The sequence below is a fragment of the Drosophila serrata genome, unplaced genomic scaffold, assembly GCF_035046125.1.
Source record: "Drosophila serrata isolate PLE 108 unplaced genomic scaffold, ASM3504612v1 contig_245, whole genome shotgun sequence".
Lineage (NCBI taxonomy): Eukaryota > Metazoa > Arthropoda > Insecta > Diptera > Drosophilidae > Drosophila > Drosophila serrata.
This window is the reverse complement of record NW_028257143.1, coordinates 4,079,853-4,101,876: the sequence shown is the minus strand read 5'-3', so window position 1 is coordinate 4,101,876 and position 22,024 is coordinate 4,079,853. Positions and strand designations below refer to the sequence as shown.

The following is a 22,024-nucleotide window of genomic DNA, read 5'->3' as shown; positions in this document are numbered from 1 at the left end:
GTCGGAATGAGGCAGATCGGACTACTATTTTGTACATATGTACTACTATAAATATCCCATCGCAGTTTCATCCTATTTCCATCTACTTTAGGAACAGGCAATTTTTTATGTTTTTAGAAATTCGTTTTTAAATCGGATGATTTATCATAAACTATCATAGCAACAATCGTATACTTGAACCGAAATAATAATAAGATATGGAAGTCGTAGAATTTTAATTGAGACATCGTCAACTAAAGATAGCGTATTTTAGTCAGAAAAAAAAATTATATACAATATATCGAAAACCTACACAAGCATTTTTTCACATCCTATTACAGTCGAGTCCCTATAACTCGAAATGGCAAGGGGATCAATTTTTTTACGAATTAGACGGGAATTCGATTTATCGAGATTTCTATTTAACGGGGCTCAAAAATGAAAGAGTCGAATAACCGGGGTTTTTACATTTCACATCATGTTTGCATATGTATTTAACTTTATTAAAATTAAACAAACATTATAAGTATGTACATTCATTTGTACGTTTTTCAAATTAAAGGAAAATTAAACAATAACATATAATTATAATAACAAAAAATTAAACAATTAAGCAGGAACATTAAATTATAAAAAACAAAAATTCAAGCTTTAAAATAATAGCTGTCTGCAAAATCTAACGGTGCTTTAACTACAAAAAATTTCGCATTGCATTAGGTGTTATAAGAGGTTACGAAACAAAATTACGATTTATAAGAGGTTCAACATTCTTTGCGTTGCGCCAAATAATACGAATTAACGAGGGGACCAAAATGTATGGAATTTTTACGAATTAACGGGTTTTTTTTTTTCAAGGGGACCGAATTTTTTACGAATTATCGCGATTTTCGATTTAGCGGGGTACGAATTATCGGGACTCGACTGTAGTTTGATTTTGGCAGTAGTATTATATACCATATATAGTATATATGGTTGTGGGCATGACCACATCCTAAAACCAACTTGATCGTAAATGGCTGAATCGACATTCTGCTTTCGGCTGTACCCTGTCCGTAACGGGTATAAAAAATAACCAAAAGTCCTAGGGTTGCATCTACTTGGGATTCGCATATTATCTATTATGTAGTACACATGGCAGTGCACGGCAACCGAATACTTTTGTACTCCTCGAGTACCAGATTCTTATGTACATACATGTATTAACAAATGGGTTTTCAAAAAAACCTCCATTTTATATGGAATTCCTTATGGAGGCGCCAAACTCACCGTTCATGGGGCGTCCGCTGCGAGAGCTTCTCAGTGCTGCGCCAGCCGAGGTACGGCTGTCGGTAGGAGTTGCGCAGCACTCCGCTGCTACTTGCTACCGACATAAAGCTGCTGTTAATGGGCGCGCCGCGGGCGAAACTGCTGCGCTGCGAGACACTGGGCGACGTCTGGGTTGAGTTTAGGTGCGAAGTGGACCATCGAGTGGATCCCGCGCCGGTCTGTGCGTGCGCCGATCCGTAGACCGCCACCGAGCCGCTCTGTCCGCCGTGGTGGCTGTGCGCTGAGGGACTCAGGAGCAAGGGGCTCCGGTCGGAGCGATGCGATCCCAGCGAGCTGAGCGACGTCGTCTTCGAGTTGAGCCCCTGCCAGCGCCCCGACTCCTGTGTGCGCTTCCGGGCGAAGTTGCCCGGCCGATAGCCGCCAGCGGCAGTGCATCCATCTGCTGGAGCATGTCCGGAGCCTTGATTGTAGTGTCGGAACCAGTCGGGGATATTGAGCCGTTGCAGCGATGCCTGGACCCGCAGCTGGTGTTCGCTTAGAGCGGCAGGATTCTGGTCATGAAGCTTCTGCAGCTCGTTCTCTGGAGGCTGTTTCGAATAAAGAATATAAAGGTTATTTGCTATTTTGTGATGTAAATTTATTATTTATTAATATTTTGGTACTTCTCCAATAATAATAAATTTAAAAAATAACAATAGTGTGTTAATTAAAATATCAGAAAGCTAAAGTTTGTATACCCTTGTTCCTTGTAATGTAACTAGCTATAAGAAAAACCAACAATTCATATTTAACATACAATTTTGTAATTGCTCCGATTTAACATATAACATAGACAAATTTCTTTTGGTTGTTATTCTTGTTGTTGTTGATCGTTTTTCTTGAAATTTTCTTTATTGTGTAGATTGATCTACGCAGAAGCGAGCAAAAAAGGAATTCGAACGATAACGGTTCATAGAAAAGTGCTATAAGTGAAAGAATAGATGCATCTGAAGTGTAATATTTACACATAATTTGTTTCGTTTTAATTTTAATGCTATTAAATTGTAATATTTTTTCAGTGACAATCTCATAAGTTACTTTAAAAAAATTTTCTTAGGTATCGATGCCCTCATCAATTGGTTGGAATTGAGTTTTTTAAGCTATATCCAAAATAAATCGACATATTTTCTTTTGTTTTTATTATTGTCCTTTGAACCGTTATCTTTTGTTTTCGTTTTCTGCTTGTTTCTGAATAAATCAATTTATGCGATAAAAAAATCATGGAAATCGGTCAACAACAACAAGGATTATAACAAAAATAAGTTTGGCAATGAAAATAATTCTGAATTTGTGTAAATACTTTTGATTACCCCTGTATCTGAAATATGGACGGTTGAACTCTCTGATTTCTTCAATTTTCGGTAATATTACTACCTGTAATAGGAAGAAGACTATCTGCAATGATTTATTCAAATTGCTTTAGTCTAGGTTAGTAAAATGCGAGATACCCGGTACGCGCATATAATTAAAAGACAAGTTGGCGGGGAAGATTTTCATTGCTAAAATTTGTGAAATATACTAATACACATATATCTGTGTGGAACACATATGAATACTGCTCTAGCTTCTACAAGTCCTAGCTCTTATAGTCTCTGTGATCTCTTGTTTTTGTGCAGACGACTAGTGATACTGATCAATAATATATTAAAACTTTATGGGGTTTGAGATGCCTTGTGTTATTATCATATAAACAAGACTTTATTATTTTAATTTTTAATATTTTTTTTTTAAATAAAATCTGGTTGAAATGGCTAGATCGACTCTGTTGTCAATCCTGAGTTGCAAACTCCTGACTAGATATTAAAATAAACTTGCGTGCAAACGATAAGAGTTTCGTCACAAAACTTAGGAGCTATAGATCTTATAGAGCTGATGCTGAGATACTACAGTTGCCTTCCGCTTGCTGCGAATTGGGCTTGAAAAAGCGGGCCCATTTTTGCCTCTTTGGTCAATTCGAATGCCTAACTAGAGACTACAAGATTTCAGGAGCAAACGACATAAGTCAGGAGTCCATAGACAAACCCCCATATGCCCACTACTTCCTGGCGCAGCAGGTTAGGATTTAACCTAGGCACACGAAATGTCTTGGTCACTTTAGCACCTCCGTTGATTGAGCTTTAGGGTGCGGATAAGGGGAAATAAGCGTGAGACAACTATGTCGGTAACAATCTCTATTCCACTTTCAGCTGCCACTGTTGCACGTGTACAGAAATCAGTGACAACAAAAGTTGCCTTCTGATTTTACGTCAACATCTTTCTAACTTACCCAGTTGCGGGGCAGCATTTTATCCAGATACAATTATATTTATTATAGCGACGGAATAAATGTGTTATTTAATTAACTGGACAGGAATTTCTAAGGCCAAATCAAAAGTACTTACAAATCGTAATTAGCTACAGCAAACCACCCACAGTCGATGATTAGTTCGTTGGTTGGCAGTTTTGTTAGAAAAAAAACTAAAAGGGATTTTACCTAGAAGCAGCATTTGTGAACACGTGTACAAAGTGTCGAGGCAAATTTCGCTCGACGTTATCAATTAACAAATAAAAAAAAATGAACCAGCAATGTGGCATTAGGGGCACTGGGAAAGTGAAATTCAAACGAAACAAAAAAAACCAACTTTGAATGGCCTGCTTTACGGGCACGGGAAAAGGCAGAGCAGGCAGTCAATCAACACCTTCTACCACGGCGAACGGAAGAGAAAGGAGCAACCGGGCGGGCAATGGAGTCTACTGTAGACTAGGCTGGGCAGTCACACCCATAGGCAAAAATGCTACTCACTAGTATGGTATACATAATCGATGGAAATAGGTCGGTCTTTAAAGTTATTTTCGTATGCTTATATTTATATTAACGTGCTGCCAATCCGAGGACCCCGAAAAGTGGGCTACGACCTTAGAACACACAAATTTGGCGAAAAAGTGGCAAACGCACGCCAAACCCACCACCACAGTGACACATGGCAAAGCACACCCACGACAAAGTACAATTTTTATTGCCAAAGGCAAAAGAGTACGGTAAGGGGTTTCCTAGGGCTTCTTCGACGCGACGTCTCTTTGCACATCTTAGCTGAAATTAACAAATCAAATGTAGCTCTTACTTGCTCAAACATTGTACGCGACATGCAACAACCACACTAACGTACCGAGTACGCGTACACACGCACACACCCTGTGGCGGCGCGGCCAGCAAACACTATGCGTCATTTGCCATTTCCGGCAGCCGAAGGAGTATGTGTCGCGTTTCGGCTTGTTGTAGATACTGGCCTACCTACGACATGGCCGCTGCAACGCAACCAGGAAGCTGCAATGTGCTGCGATGTGATGCTTTATGGCAGCTTTTGCGCATGCCAAGTACTGTCGCCAACGAAAGCTTTCCGACGGCAGGTTTATGGCACTCTGCAGGACGAGTGGACGAATGACACACCCTGTGCTGCCCGGTCTCTACACCCTTTGCCAGCGCGTAGTGTTGGTGTAAACAAATCGAAAGCACCAGCAACAGGCAGCCGACAGAGTGTCTGGCGTTCGGTCCAGTTTCTGCCATGCCGAAAGCACATGAGGAGGAATCCGTCGGTTAATCAATGAGGGTTGGTTAGTCAAATGGATAAAGTTGTGCTTATATTGAGGTCACCAGGACGTTGTCCACGAGGGGGAAAACAGCAACACTCTACATACTGCTATGCAAAAATATACGGATTTGACAACTTTCTATATAGTATTAAGAATAGCAAAATAGTGGAAAGGAATCTAGTTTTATCACCAGTTTTATGATCCCAACAATAGAATGCTATTTAATTTGTAGAATGCAACTATTTAGGTATAATTACTTACTATAATAACTTTTTTCAATTTGGTTGTAGTATTATACTTATAAAGCAAAAATATGAATAAAACAAGAGCCCAATCTAACTTCGCGAAGCCGAAAATTGAATTTGACAATATGATACAAGACGTTTACACGACAACTTTAGGACATTTGATTTATTTAAAGCAAAATATTTTTGCTGACACGTATCTTTCTGCTTTTTGCATCATATTAAAAGAGGGTATAAAATTGTTTCATAAGGAGTAAACATGTTAACATATAAGTATTTACTTCTTTGATTACACTTCATGACTTAAATCGTACAATGTTTTCCAAGCCAATTATACACTAAAAAGAGCATTGTAAAAAAAAATAGCTAAAGCTATCTATTTATACTACTAAATCCTATTAAGTTATTAGGCTACATTTATTTCTAATTTACCAAAAACCATAACACCTGCATTTAAGAATATTTAAGGTTAATAAATAATAGTTTAAAAAACCCTTTTAACTCTGAATTTAGTGATCTTGTTTTTAATTATATACTATTGCTCTGAATTTAATAATTTTGTTTGTAATTATAAATTATTTTCTTCTTTTTAGTTCGGTTATTTTTAAAAGCGTGCTTATTTAGGTTTTTTAAACTATTATTTATTTTATATTTTTTAGTGTGGGTACCTATAAACGCGTGTTTTTTTTTTTTTTTTAGTTCGATTTATCAATAATCAAATTTTGCGGACATTTAATATGAAATATCTTACGAACTATTTCGTAATCTCATTATTTCATGATGCGCAGATCGCGCGCTAGCTCTGTCTCTCTTACTTTTTTACGGAGGATCCATAAAGGAATTTATCAATCCTGACGATCCTAATAAGGATAATGAAAAATGTTTATCAAATTATTGCATTGTCATCGGTCCTTGAGAAGTATGCAAAGTTTCGATATTATCAGATATTTGGAATCCTTTGAAAATAATGTTCAAAGATTCCGTTACATACATACATACATGCTTACATACATACATACATCCCGAACTAATAAAAGAGTGTTAAAAAGAAGGTAAGGACAAAAAGTTACGTATGCATATAAATTCGTGTATGCATGCGCGTATACTTGACCAGGTGTTAAGAACGCCCCAGGAGGGGTCGCGGAGGTAATTGACAGACGTGTATTTTATAACGGTAGCTTAGGTACGGGGATTAACCCAAAACGGATCTACGGGTATGGCAATACGGCAGGTCAAATTAAAAAGGGTGGATTAGGAAAATACGTAAATTAAAAAGTAATTATGGAAATTTCGAATCGACGTTTTGTCAACACAGCTACCTGTTTGCCAGGTCAGTTCTAGGTAAGCAAAAGAGTGCGCAAATGTACTTACTACCTGTTGCGTATAAAGAGCAGTGTGTGGCAAGGTAGCAGCATCAGTTGCCAAGCAACACCCCCAGGAACAAGATTGTCTCTGCAGTTCAGCATTCCATCACAACAACGCACAACGATGGCCACACACACGTGCACCCAGTTTTTGAGCCTAAGCGAAATTTCGCCTGCGAAAACGGCTACCACCTTTACTTTGGATGCATCCCACTTTGGTAAATGTGATCTTAATCTATTCATCGATAGCTTGGAGACCATCTCCAAACTTGAAAAAGAACGGCACGAACGCCGCCAACGTCGGCGAGAGCAGAAGATCCAAAAGGAGCGAATGGCCGAGCTGGAGGATGAGCGCTGCACAAGCCCAACGCCCAGTGCCGATGAAGCCGCCGACGAGCCAGTTATGTACTTGGAGGCCAAGTGCATTCCGTACGCGGTTTCTAGTGCCCTGCCTGTCCTTACGGAACCTGGTATGCCAGAGTATGACACCTGCAACGACGAAGCCTACAGTAGCGCCTCCCAGTCACCGCGCAGCAGCGTCACTTACTGCAGCTGTGGCGGCATTTCCAGCCTAGACTCCGACTCCGCCGAGTCGGGGGTTTGCGACATCAGCTCGCCGCCGCCCCTGCGACCCCGCTCTCAGGTGATCACGAAGCCGAAGCAACGTTCTACAAGATCCCGTATAATCAGCATGGTTTTGAAGCGGGAGTATGCCAAGGCACCGTTAGCTGAGAAGTCCAAACACTGCGATCATCTACTCAGCGACACCATCAGTCGCCAGTACGGAGGACTAACCACCAAATCCCGACGCGGCATCGCCTGTCTGCAGGGGTCCCCGGAAGAGCGCTTTCTGGACAAGGCCCTGCGATACCTAACTTTGTGATTTTAGTCACGACAGATGACCAAAAAGCTGTTTTAATATAAATGAATGTTCACATATGTATAAGAGTAAGATAGTTTGTAAACGACCAATTAAACCAAATAAAATGTTAATAACAAAAGAAGAAATATCATTCTATGTTGATGAATAGGGCACTATTCTATTCCAGGCATTTCCTTTTTTCCGGTAATCTAAAATTTTTTTGTTTTAAATACTACATAGTACATTCTTAAGGCCTTTGCAATTTTGAAAAAATTTAATATAGTGTTCATCAGACCGCTACAGGGTGGGTGTAAACCGGCCCTTAATATGACAATGGACGTAAGAACCACATTTATGAGAGTAGGTCAGTATTTTAAAGTAAACAAGAATCGCCCCAACTACCATTATTATATCCCCTGCAGGTTATTACAATTTCAGTCAGAAGTTTGCAACGCAGTGAGGAGGCGACCATATAGAATTATATATTCTTGAGCAGGATCAACAGCCGAGTCGATCTAGCCAAGTCCGTCTATCCGTCTGTGCATCAAATTTGATATATAGCCTAGCCATTTTGTCTCAAATTTTATGAAAATCTGACGATTATATCATATTGGTGCCACACAAACGATCGTTAGATGTAGAGGAAAAATGCAAATCTGTGAATTTAAAACTGTATATATAATATGATAGGTGAATGAAATGAAAGTATTTATTACTTCATTGGTTTTTAACATAAATATATATAATTTATATTGTATGGATTCCTAGTCGTCGAAGTTCTATCTGCAAGGGTATATAAACTTCTGCGTGCCGAAGTTAGCTTCCTTTCTTGTTATTATTATTCTTTTTTTGTAAATAATATTATATATTATTGGGTTATTGAACCAACATCCCACGTAAAACTCACTCACTTATTGTGTTGAAACTTTCTTCTGAGAAATCAAATGTAGGCGATGAAATATGGCACTGTCGAGCAGAGTAGGTAATTAACATTAATTATGAAATTCAATTGAAGCCCACACATGGGATCTGCATAAATTGATTCAGCTACAGTAAATAAAATTGATTGAATTATTTGATGTATTTAAATCAAATATTTGTAGCATTTATTTGGTGTCGTTCCTCGATTTCCACTGGCAATGTGCCAACTAAACCATCTCACACTGAACCTTTAAACAATGCTTGGTATGCCAAGTACGTATACTCTGCCATTTTCCAATTTGAGAATTGTTATTACATTTTAAATTAATAAAAACCAAGAAAGGAAGATAACTTCGGCACGCCGAAGGTTATATACCCTTGCAGATAGAACTTCTATGAATAGGAATCCATATATAATATATATTTATGTTAAAAAACAATGAACTAATAACTGCTTTCATTTCATTCACCTATACATATTATATTTGCATTTATTTACATTCACAGATTTGCATTTTTCCTCCACATCTAACGATCGTTTTGTATGGCACCTATCCTATCCTAGTCCGATTTTCATAAAATTGTAGAAGAATACACCAAATTGTAGAATAATATAAAATTGTTCTCTCAAAATTTCAAATTTGATGTAAACCTGTTGAAAACTGGAAAAGTTATAATATTTGATTGTATTAATTTCTCGGTCGTTTCTATGTAAGCTATATGATATAGTAATCCGATTTTCATAAAATTTGACACAAAATTGTAGAATAATATGAAATGGCTATATCTCAAATTTGATATAGTCGTCCGATCCGGCCTGTTCCGACATATATACTAGTGAGAGTACATAGAAGACTAACTACAAAGTTTCATTCAGATAGCTTCAAAACTGAGAGACTAGTTTGCGTAGAAACGGACAGACGGACATGGCTAGATCGACTCGGTTGTTGGTCCTGATCAAGAATATATTTACTTTATATGGTCGGAGGTGAAATTATAATACCCTGCAAGGGTATAAAAAACCCTACTTAAAGGTATAAAACATTTATGAATAAAAACATAATTATAATAAATTACAATTAAGGACTGCAAAGACTGCATTTTGAAAACTTTAAAGCTGAGGAACGAGGCTTTCCTGTAGATGACGATCAAGAATATACATATGTATGTATATACTTTATAAAATCGGAATGAGACCTTCACTAAGTTGCAAACTTTTTACTAAAAGTATAATACCCTGAAAGTGTATAAAAATGTGTACCGTAAGGCCATTCGGTCAGTGGAAGTTCTTAGCCCCTTAACATTTCGATACAGTTTAATTCGATCTATGCTTGTTGACTAATTATAGCTGCATATGTACATACATATGTACGTATGCAAGTGAACTAAAGAAGTATTGTTCTGTGTAGATGTACAAATGTCTAATTGACGATGGGACAATTGAGCGTAATTGCCTAATTGCTGACATCATCGCGTAATTCGAAAATTCCAAGTGTTATAAACCAAATAAAACTATTGCCTAAGCCTAACCCCCCTCTCCATTCACGGATTCAAACAAGTAAGAAAGCTACAGTCCAGTGGTACAGTTGGCACCTAATCTGCTGTGCTTTAAGAGGCATTTTAAAGTGCTACATTAATTTAAATTTCATACCCTTGCAGAATACAATAATTTTTATTAGAAGTTTGCAGCGTAGTGAAGCCATTTCTGACAACATAATGTATATATTCTTGATAACAATCAACAGCATTTGATCATCAAAGCAATTGAGTTCGTTAATGTTTATTTATTTTCTTCACACAATATATACTATTCCACTTAATAAAAGAATGCTATTTTGCATATCAGAGAAAGAATTAGTTACATGTTTTTAATGAACACACATCGCTTATCCGACTTGATTTTCACACTTTTGTGATATATAATTTGTGCAAAGAAAATCGCAGGGCAGTGGCAAAAAGCAATACATATTGTGAGACTATTATGGCTACTTGACCTCTAATGATATACTCCATATATAATACATACATACACTGATATACACATATGACACTAGAGTGGCCTATTTTTCTTATCGTACTCTGGTATTTTTAAGATATAGAGGTTTTTTAAATAATTTAAATTTGTATTTAGTGTCGGAATATGACAAGGTTCATTATGATTAAGATTACTAAGTATTATGTTAATATTCATTAAGCTTATCGAACGAGAAAATAAGCTAAATTCGATCCATTTGGGACAAATTAAAAAATAATTAAATAGGATAAACCAATCTATAGGTTCCTATATGAATTGGCAGCTAGATAGATTAGTCTTTTTTTATCCAATTTAAAAATATTATTTTGAAATAAGCCTCATATGTTTTTTATAATTACACCATTATTTTAATAATTTATGCGTTAGCGCCGTTGTCTTAAAATCCCAAATTATTGTTTTTTGCTAAATATTTAACGAGTGTTTACATGTTAAGTAAATTAAATATATGAAAAAGTCTGTTGCTGCACTGAGACCGGATATAAGGCAATTTAGGAAATTAAGATGGAGAGTTGAGAGATCTGAATCGTTTTAATAAGCTGTTTCAAACTGTATATAATCTATGTTAATCTGGGCCTTTTACTATTTATGCACTAAGGTTCATCCAATTTGACGGATTTTGTATAATGCTAAATCCAACTGACTGTGACTCCATGTCAAATCTGCTCTTTGTTTATTTACACACACAGAGCATGAGTATCCTATGGCTAAGAAGAAAGTGCCTTTCTTTTAAATTTTCCAGCTTTGCTATTTGAACTGTACACTTTTCATAGCCAGTTCTTTGCCGGTTTACATCACTAGGTCGCGACAAACCAAAATGCCTAAACCAGATTCGGAGGTTGGTGGCCAAAATATAGTGTGTGGGGCGGGGGGTACATTAAAATGTGATTTATTAAAAAAACGCCAAGTCTGTCGGAGTGAGCGTGACTATTTGTGGAATGTATCCGAGCGGCAGAGGAAACTCGATGGCAACAGGGGGACAGGGGGACCAGGGACAGCAGAGAACGGAAATGGAACTATGCATGTGTTTTGTTTACCCGTGCCCAGGTCTCGGTGCGAGGGTGTTCTCTGCCTTAGTTTCTAGCGTCGCCTCTCTTTGATTCCTCTTGCAGCAGGTGTGCATTATCGACAGCTGGCACTTTCGACTTTTCCTCATGGAGTGTTTTTATACTGGACTCATATTGTATGTACAACGTACAAGGGTAGGCCCTACCGAGAGTGTATAAATGTATAATATTTTGCATGCAGATAATTTTCTTTTCAAATTTGCTAACCCCTCCATTTTTTTTATTTCTGAAATTATTTTAAGGTGTAGTAATTATTTCGAGTTATGTCAACATGTGCGATTAAAATCATTCGGAGAGGGCGAGCTACTTTATTGAATTCGAAAATTTTTGGGTACCGGGTATTTCGCAGTCAATTGAACTCTTCTATAGCTTGCTTACTTCCTTATTTTGCAGGCTTATTATAAAAAAAAATAAATAAAATAAACCATAATTACTAAGCGGTTGCTTAATTTTTTGAAGCTCAAAAACGACTCGGTGGAGGTACAACATTTCATAAGCTATCATAGTACATATCTGAATGAGTTTCCAAAACAACGATATAACTCAACTTAACTTTGCTTAAGACAAGGAGCTTCAAGGCGTTCCGAAGTTACACTTTGTCGAATACAAATAATAGTAACATTATCCATACATAAATTGCAAATATTTAAACTGGTTTTTAATTCGGCATGTTTACAGAAGATATATAGATAGATAGATAGATACTTCCCAGCTCAGCCCCGAACATGATTACGAAATATTTCGTAAGATATTTCATAATTGCATGTCCGCAAAAATTGACTATTGATAAATCGATAAATAACTGATAGCTTAGAAAATTAAAAAAAAACACGAGTTTATGGTACCCACACTAAAAATTATAAACTAAATAGTTAAAAAAAAACACTAAAAAACACGCTTTTATAAATAACCGAACTAAAAAGAAGAAATTAATTTATAATTACAAACAAAATTATTAAATACAGAGAAATAATAAATAAATGTAATTATAAACAAGATCACTAAATTCAGAGTTAAAAGCGTGGGGTGTATCCGGAGACACGGTAGTATCTCGCGCCAAGTACCTTTTATTTTTTTTTCTGTAATTAATTATATCAATCATTGTTTTAACATGTATTCAGTTCGACTATTGCTGTGAATTTGTCATTTGAATAATATACATAATGCTGTTACTAAGCACAAAGTTTAAAAAAATACGTGACGAGATATTCTACATCTGCACTGTTTTTGTTAATCTAATAATTTTTTGTAAATATCATACATTTTCATTATCATTAATCGAATTTTCAATTCCGGATGTATGTATATATGAATCTGTAAATATTTACTCTATATTTATAGAGATTGTGTCGAAAATTGTCATTATATCATGCAAGTTCTATAAGTCTCTATCTATTAATGGTCAACGTGATAAATACAAATTATCGAGATCGTTTCATCCCCAGTTCACTACGTCCTCTATGAGTCATCAATATTTGTTTGTATATTCATACGTCTATTTGTGTATATCAATAAATTCATTTATCTCTTATAAACAAAGAGGAATCCAAGTAGAAAGGAATTGCAAATATAGGAAAAATATATACATACATATGTATATGTCTGCGAAGCTTTTCCCTTTGGTGGAATAAATACTTAAGTTATAAACAGAAAATCTGCTGGCTGTTTAAAATTAAGTTTTTATGCTCATCGATCTTTGTTTGTTTGTGTACCGTTCTATGCCTTGCATTATTTTTAGACAAATTTCACAGATGCCTCATACAACATTTTGCTAACGTTTCGCAAATTACACAGACCTGCAAAACTTAAATTATTTACGGTTACAAAAACGTTAACCGCATATTACTAATCCATAGCTTACAATTTTAAATTGCACTACGAAGATTTTAAAATAAGTTATGGATATCTTCAATTTCAACCTTTAATCACACAGGCCTGCGTTAATCACAAATTTATTTTCTAAAATTCTTCATTATGTTATGGTATTTTGGCAAAACTAAATAAATATAAGCAAAGTAGTACTAGTTAGTAAATAGTATATGATTGCCCTATTGAATAAAGAAAGCAATTTGCCATTTTATCGTTTACCTTGAATTACCTGCGAATTACCTGTCGTGATGAAGTATTTAACCGATAAAAAATAAGTGATCAATAGAAAAGTTTTTCAGCTCGACCTTTTTAAGATCCATATACTTTAATGCATTTGTATTCGTCTAATTTACAAATTCATTCATATTCCTATGGATAACAAAATACAAAAAGGTATGCGACGGCGACAGACACGTATGTACATATGTATGCACAAACGTATATGTATGTATGTATATGTATGGTCGATAAGGTGCGACGCCACCCAGTCGGATTTTTTAGCACCTACATATGTATGTATATACATACAACGCAATTTATTTGAAAGAAGAAAGAAAGAAGTGAAAGAATGCATATTTAATAGATTTTTTTCAACCTATAAAACATTGAGATAATGCATACATACACACATACATATATAAATGTATTTAAAGAATTTAAGAAATTGACGTTAATTTGGTATTATGGCCTCATGAATACATGTATTTTAGAAACGAAAGCTGGAAAATAATCCAGGGTGTTGGCCGCTTTTTTTCGCTTTTCGCTTTTTTTTCTTTAATCGTTTTTGTTCCATTTCTTTGAGAAAACAAAATCATTTATTATTTCAGAAATCTTTATTGGAAATAATACAGATAAACATTTTAGTAGATTAATAGTAGGGTTTAAAGGATTTTAAATAGGATAGTTTATATAATTAGTTAGATTGTGCCGAACTTGCATTTCTTTGGCTTGAACTATAAATTCTCTCACTTCCATTCACCTATCTACAGCTTTATGGATAACCATTTTTAATTTTTTTAAATGTTTTTCTTATTGTTATTTATTTTATTTCAGAATAGAAAATATCTGTCATTTTTAACCTAACCCCTTCTGTTCGCAGAAAATATTGCAAAAGTACCTATCCATGTACATACACATGTACTTATGTGTACAATTGTAACTTTAAAAATAAATTGCTCGCAAGTGGGCACAAGCATTCGTACATATGTACATATGTATGTATGCACATACTTAGTCAATTAAATTTCCCGATGTCTGCTCAAATAACCGAATGCTGGAGAACAGAAAAAACCTTTAATTTGAATAAATTACTGAAATAGCTTCTTGTTCAGACGATGGAAATGCCTTAGCAGTGATCTCAACCCCTGGAAGACGTTAACTAGTTTCGAGAGAGACTTAGCAAATTCTTTTGCGCTGACAGACGTTTTTAAAATGTTTATTAGAAAGCGGTTATTGCATGACACAATTTTTAATAACATTCATACTTTTGTACATATGTACTTCAGTGCTCATTTGTTGACTCTTAAACAAAATAGATATATGTATATGTACGTATATGTATATGTTGCTACATAGGGAGTGGTAAAGAAAAATTAAGAGAAATTTGTTCAAGTTCAAGAGAGGGAGAAACCAAGAGTGAACGGTTGCGTCGCAGATAACTCTCCTTAGTCATAGACTCTTAGCAAGTGAGCGGATCGTGCGTTTCTTCTCGACTTGCAAGAGAAACCTTTAATTCAAATCTAATTTCTGACTTGCCCGTTATTCCTTCGTCTTTATCGTTTACAAAATATATACATACATACATAAGTATATATGAGTATATAAGATTATTTTATATATATATAAACATATATGTATATATCACTTTGGACGCCGTCCACGTAGTGACGATGAGCAAGGCAACTACTACGTATGTATGTATGTATATATGTACACGCAGAATTAAAAACAGACTTCTTCGCTAGTTAATCGCGAATAGGAAAAGGTTGTGAATACTTGAGTTATTGAAATATTAATTGGTTACAGAAATATGTGGATGACGGAACAAAGAATTTTCTCAATTGGGACTGTTGGGGCCGTTTTTGTAAAATCCCAAGATTTTCTACCGTAAATATATTTATATAGTTAATCTTAAAACGCGTCTAAGATCTAAATAATAAACTTCGATATCTGAAACCTTTTGGTATAATATAAAATACGTAGTCATGTGAAAGGCATATGCATGTATAAAAACCATTAAAAAGGCAAATAAAAATATTATAATGCCGATCGGGAATACATATATACTTTATTAATTCTTATAATTATTTCATACCGTATATGTAGGTACCGGGAGCATTAAGATCAAATAAACCTTATAAAAGACAGGGCGTGATGCAAAGACAAGAAGAGTGAGAAAGAGAGGGCGGGTAGCCGGGCGGGGCGTTCACCCAATTTACAAAACTAAGGTCAAGTGGTCATTGGCAGCATTGCCGACATGCGAGTAATTTGTGGAGGCCACAAAAGGAACTGGGAAAAACAGGGCAAACCAAGAAGAGAAAAAGAGTGTACACTAACAACAACTAAAAAAGCGGAGTGTGAGAAATACGCTACCAAATGCTTTTTGCGTACAAGTACAAAAACTACTGATAAAGAAGAATAAAATGTAATCTCGCTGTTATTGTTAATACCTTATATGTATATCCAATATTGGGTTCAAGCCACATATTATAACGGCATATATTATTATATTACTATATTTTCTCCTTTCTCTTATTGCTTGATTTATGAACTTTACTTTTCCAATTAAGCTGTGGTAGACACATTAGCTAAACTTGAAACATGTTTGATACATTTTTAATTATTTAAAAAATATATATATATTAAAAATATTATGAACAATAGAGAAAAATATTTACAAATTTGTAATCCGGTGAACACGCGATACGGTTGTCTAATGCACGAATTGTCATAGTTTTAATTTATTGCAAATTTGCAGTCAAATTTTACTTAAAATAAAATAAATAGAAAAAAAAACGCCCCTTTTACTACTAGATATCAATTTACCGTAATTTGATGTTCACGAATATTGATTAGTTATACTTCAATAAGAGGTATTTTTAAGGCAGATTACCATATCATGAACTAATGTAAAAATTTAAAACCATTTTTTATTAGTTACGAAAATGTAATGTAGTCAGTAGTTTGTGGAAGATGCATTCGACACTCTTATAATTTTTGTTTAATAACACGCGAAAACGAAAAGCAGAAACAACCTACATATGTACAGTCGAATCCCGATAATTCGTACCCCGCTAAATCGAAAATCGCGATAATTCGTAAAAATTCTGTCCCCTTGAAAAAAACTCGTTAATTCGTAAAAATTCCATACATTTTGGTCCCCTCGTTAATTCGTATAATTTGGCGCAACGCAAAGAATATTGAATCTCTTATAAATCGTAATTTTGTTTCGTAACCTCTTATAAATCGTAATGCGATGCGAAATATTTTGTAGTTAAAGCGACGTTAGATTTTGCAGGCATCAGAACGGAGAAGAAATTTTATAGAATTTACAAACCAGAGCATTAATTCCTCAACTTAAACATTATTTTTCGACTCATGATGTGCCAAATAGTGTGTTTGACAACCTAATAGGTTTAGAAAACGCAATGGAAAAAAAATATAAGAAAAAAACACGAAGCAATAAAAAATTACCAATTATTTTAAATCTTGAATTTTCATTTTTAGTAATTTAATCTTTCTGCTTAATTTTGTTTGTTAATTTTTTGTTTGATTTTCCTTTAATTTGAAAAACGTACAAACGAATGTACATATTTATTATGTAAACATGATGTGAAATGTAAAAACCCCGTTTATTCGACTCTTTCATTTTTGAGCCCCTTTAAATAGAAATCTCGATAAATCGAATTCCCGTCTAATTCGTAAAAAAAGTGATCCCCTTGCCATTTCGAATTATCGGGACTCGACTGTATATATCAAACATAGGGTTGCGTTATAGAAACAAGTTTGTGTATAGTTCCAATTTAAATTTTTTAGATATTCTGGATATTGAGAAACATAACATAAAATATACATTCATACATATTTTTATTGTTATTAATAATTCATTTTTAATTTTTAGAAAAATTGATAACCATAGTAGAGAGGGTAAAGAGTGAGACTATATGACTGAAGAACGAGGTGTCTAGTGAGTTGAATGGCTTTCTAATCCGATAATTAGACCTGGAAATTCTGGAAGCTCGGGCAAGTACGCCACTAATTAGACAAGAAAAGGGAAAGCTGAAAAAGCGCACTATTAACTTTGTCGTTGCGCTGTTACAGCTCACTGAGCAGGTAAGGTGGGTGCGACTACCGCCCAGATCAATAAACGTGTCCTATAAAGAAGATCGAAGACCCTGTTATTGAATTCTAGGCGGAAATAGTAAGAACTGACCTTTTTAAAAATTATGCCAACTTAATTCTAAAAGGGCGAAGCGAAAAGGTAAGGCATAAAAGAAAGCTCAAGTCGAAAACGTCAGATACTCGACTACCATACGCTATATATTCGATAAAATTTATTTATATATGAAATAGTTCTTAAACTTTATATGCATTTGTCGAATTTCACTTAATTATTATGTAAATTATATATTTAGAACCCTTTTTTAATATGTGTTTTAATATAAAAACAAAAAATAAACAAAAAGATATGGTTTTTTAAACGTCTTTTGAAAAAACAAAACAGCAACTGGGAAGCATGTGCCAGCACTTACCAATGTATTTTTCTGATTCTCCTTGTCCAGCAGAAACTCCATGCTCTTGTGGGGCCTTCGAATAGATGCGATTTGTACACCACCCGCTCCTCCTCCTCTTGAAGCTGTTTTGACCACATCCTCTCCATCCAGATCCAGATCGTCCGCGTTGTAGGCCGCACTGGTAACCTTCAGGCGTTTCACGATATACCGCTTGTGCGGCAGGCTAAGCGGGTTGCTAGTGATGTCCATCAGAGAGCGTGTCTTGCCAGAGATAACCGTCTCGTGGGTATCCAGATTAGTCTCGATTAGACCCATTAGGCCGTCCTCGTTCACGGGCGACACAGCCACTGGCACAGCGGTTACCATGGTGGGCCTAACTCCGCCCAGCTGGTTGAACATCTGTGTTTTTTGGGCGACACTCGCCCGAGACGGAGATTGGCTGTCCCGCATTCTGGTCGCCTCAATTCCCGCTGTCAACTGACCGGCGAACCGCTGGTACTCCTCCCGTTCGGCGCTTAGCAGGGCATCGCTGGCATGGGCAGCACTGGTGGCTCCATGAGGCGCATGCGCTGGGGTGCTGCTGCGGGTCTGTTTTGGCAACGGTGGCTTGCCGGTGACTACCTTTTCCAGGGTGGATGTCTTTGTCAGCTGTTCCGGCCGTATGACGGTCTGACTTTCTTCCTTTTGGCTGGACTGCAGAGTTCGCGGTGGCTTTAGTGGTATGTGTATGAAGTCTACTGCCTTTCCACCGCTGTCCCTTGAGGCCTTCGGAGGCACAGGAGCAGAAGCGGCCTTGATTACCGTTGGCTGCCTGGTCTGCCTTGGCTCCTCCTTGAGCTCCGGCTTCTCCAGTTTTTGTTGTTTCTTCTTGCGGCGCAGCGAGAAACGCAGGCCGTGAGCAAATCTGGAGAGGAAACTCTTGGAGCTGGGATGTTTGTCATCCGTTTTGGCAGTAACCATGTGTATGGCCTGCGGCTTTGGGTCACCCGGTGTCGTCATCTCGCGGATCTGTTGATCCGGATCCGTCTCGTAGCGCTGCAGCAGCTGCTGGGAGGCGTATAGGATGTGGTGTGCGCGATTGGTGGGCGGCTCGCTGAGAATGGGCAGATGGAGGCTTAAAGGTCGAGCGGGGGCGCTGCAAGGTGCGGCTGCTTCTGCGACGTTTACCGATCGGCTGGAACGAGCTGCTGGCGGCTGGAATACCGTTGATGAAGAGTTCGCGATGTTGACTAAGCGGCCGACGTCGACGTCGTTCTTGTTTGAGGTGGGTTCGGATTCCGAACCGACCTCGGTTTTAGCTCCGACACTCGTCTGGCCTTCGGGTGAGGCGTTGTTGATTGCGATATTTTCGTTATTCTCGTCGCTCTCCTCGGCAGCGATCGCCGGCTCTCTGAGCGGCTCTCTTGCCGCTTCTCTTGGCAGCTCTCTCTGCAGCCGCATCTGCTCTTCGGTGTAACGCGCGGCTACATTCTCGTTCTCTTTGGTGTTGTGCACAACAGTGGCGTCCGCATTGTCCAGCAGCTCGTCGTCACTCGACAGTGACGGCTCGCCCTCGCCGGAGAGGCCGCCATCTGGCGGCTCCTCGGACGACTGCTCCTGCCAGCAATACTTGCTTACTACGGGGCAAAAACTCACCTCCTTGCTGAAGGAGTTTCGGGAACCGGCCGGCAGCAAAATGCCCAGTGGCTTCGGCTCGGTGGGAGTCTGAGGCAGTTGGTGCATGGACGTGTGGGCACTACTCACATATATGTCGTCTTCCGGCTCCTGCTGCCCGTCGTCGTAAGCGGAGAGATTGGGCGTGCTGCTGACCAGGCTGCGCTGCTTGGCGGCCGCTGCCTGCGATTGGAGGAAGCGCCTCTTGGGGAGAGCTCTCTGAGCGGATGAGGACCTTGGCGGAGGCGGAGGTTTGGCCGGTATCGCCTCCTGGACAGTGAAGTGGCACTGCTCCAAGCTCTGGGCGTAGGATGTACGCAGGTTAGTGGGGTCCTGGTCGAATGTCTTCTTGCCGAAGCTGCTGAAAGTTAGCTGTGGCTGTGCCTCCGCATACGGTTTCGGCTGGGGCCTGGCATCCCCATGCTCATCCCCGTACTTATGCAGTGGCGGGGCCTTTCTGATGGTCAGCTGAATGTGCTGAGCTTGTTCTGCTTCCTCAAGGCCGGCTGCTGAGTCGACCTGATCCTGTGGGTGCTCCTCCTCCGATTCCGCAACGGTCTTGTCGTTCAGAATGGAAACATTCTTGTCGTATATCTTGCTGATCTCATCCAGCAAGAAGTTTCCCTTGCAGATAATCTGCTCGTAGTCCCCGCCAGAGATTCTGCTGCCGCGGTCGGACATCTTGGTTTCGGCGGACTGGTTTCTTTTGTGATTCCTCTGAAGCTGCTCGGACGGTGGCCGTTCACTTGTGTAGTCGAGAAGCGTGAGGTTTTGGTAGCTAGCGTTTAGATATCCCGCGCTGGCCACGCCCACCACAGCTCCCTCTCTAAGGGCTTGCGTTGTTTTGCGATCACTCCAGCTGCAGCTGCGCCGAGGTCGCGCCAGGCTGTGGCCGTCGAGAAAGAAGTCGTCACGCCTCTCCTCTATCTCCAAGTCCAGCCCGTCGCTCGAGCTGCTGCCACTGCTTTGGCAGTTCCGCTGGCTACAGCGGCGGCTGAGACGGGGTCGACGGCGACGGCCCAACTGCTGCAGCCCACTGGGTAGCGAATGGGTGGTGGCGCCCAGGAGCGGCGAACAGTGGCCCGAGGATGGGCTGCTGCTGCTGCTGCTGCTGCTGCGGCTCCCGCTGCTGATTTCGTTTGTATTGCCGCTAGTGGTGGCCAGCACGTAGCCGTGGGTGTGTGCCTCTGTATCAACAATTGCTCTGCTGGGCGACGGCGAACCTCGCGGCTCGCGTATATCCGGCAAACTATTGCGCAGCCAAGTAAATGATGCGGTGGATGACGAAGAGGAGGCTACAGATCCGCTCGGAGACGGCGATGGTGCCACCGATTCTGGCTGAGAGTCGGTTCTCTCCGAGGAGCTATTAATAGACGATTGAGAAGACGGGGAGCAGGGCATAACAGCCGTGTCCGTTGTCTGCTCTATTTTCGGCTGATACAAATCATGTCCGCCATTGGAGTTTCGTGAATGATGCGAGATCTCCTCCAGCAGCAGTAGCTCCTCCTCCCTCTCCTCACAAAGCTTGTCAAAATTCTTGGGTATGGATATAGACTTTTCGCTGCGATGCTGCGTGCTGGGCTCGCAGTAGCCAGAATCCTCAGACAAATTCTCTGCTGAATTGAGCGGCACTCGTCTGGCGGCAGTTTCGTCCACATTTTTGCTGTCAGCTGGCACCTTCCCCCCGTTGCCCTGACACGCGTTTAACAGACTGTGCCCACTACTGTCACTGGAGGAGGAGGAGGAGCTAGAGCTGGAGCTGGAGCTGGAGCTGGAGCTGGAACTGGAGCAGGACTCCACGTCGGACTTATTCCCTGCCTGGTGCAGGTTCTTAGAGAACAGCTGTCGCTGCTGCTGGTCTTCCAGATCCAGCTTGTTCAATTCGTAGTACGTCTGGTGCAGGCGTCCATCGCTCGACTCGTAGCGCTTCATTAAAGACAAAGACGATGCGGATCCTCGCCTGCTCTCTGGGTTACTGTCACTGGTAGCGGTAGTGGCACCGACGCCCAGCTCACAGCTGAGAAGCGAAGGCGAGCTGTTGCCCAGACTATTCATGCTGAGGTGCTGCTCCTGCAGCGTCAGCTGCCGCTCGAGGGACTCGAACTGCACCAAGGACGAGCTGCGCGACAGTGAATGGTACGACTCGTTATCCGAGTAGAAGTCATCAAAAGATGTGCCCCCGCGCCGACTGCCTGTGCTGTTCCTCTGCCCTTGGCTACCGTAGCTGTCTCGTGTACAGGCTTCCAGGGCCAGGAAACGCTCCAAACTGTTATGGGCTTCTGCTTCATGGCGAGCAGCGCGTCGCATTTGGACAATGTCCTCCAAGCCCTGTGAAAGATCTATTTCTTGGCAACGTCGCGGACGTTTTGGTGGACAAGCAAAGTCCCGTTCGGAAATGGCATCGGCATCTGTAATAAAAGTCAG

General features: G+C 39.2%; 2 protein-coding genes across 8 annotated transcripts in view; one reads left to right on the top strand and one right to left on the bottom strand.

The window, feature by feature from the left end:
- Positions 1 to 22,024, bottom strand: part of LOC110185133 (uncharacterized) — a 49,745-nt gene that overhangs the window by 12,672 nt on the left and 15,049 nt on the right. For 6 of the 7 annotated variants that reach the window (XR_015271510.1, XM_086832164.1, XM_086832161.1 and 3 more), the window contains exons 4-5: positions 17,966 to 22,008; positions 1,246 to 1,832 (exon numbers count right to left, since the gene is read on the bottom strand). Coding sequence is in view for 6 of the 7 variants with exons in the window: in XM_086832164.1 (XP_086688290.1) it covers positions 1,246 to 1,832; positions 17,966 to 22,008 (4,630 nt within the window). In the remaining variant the exon portion in view is untranslated. Of the gene's footprint in view, positions 1 to 1,245; positions 1,833 to 4,385; positions 4,569 to 17,965; positions 22,009 to 22,024 lie in introns of those variants that run through there. The other variant, XM_086832166.1, reaches the window with a different exon arrangement.
- Positions 5,684 to 7,887, top strand: dunk (disrupted underground network). Its single transcript, XM_020953828.2, has one exon. The coding sequence runs from the start codon at positions 6,588 to 6,590 to the stop codon at positions 7,344 to 7,346; it is 759 nt and encodes a 252-aa protein (XP_020809487.2). The 5' UTR covers positions 5,684 to 6,587; the 3' UTR covers positions 7,347 to 7,887.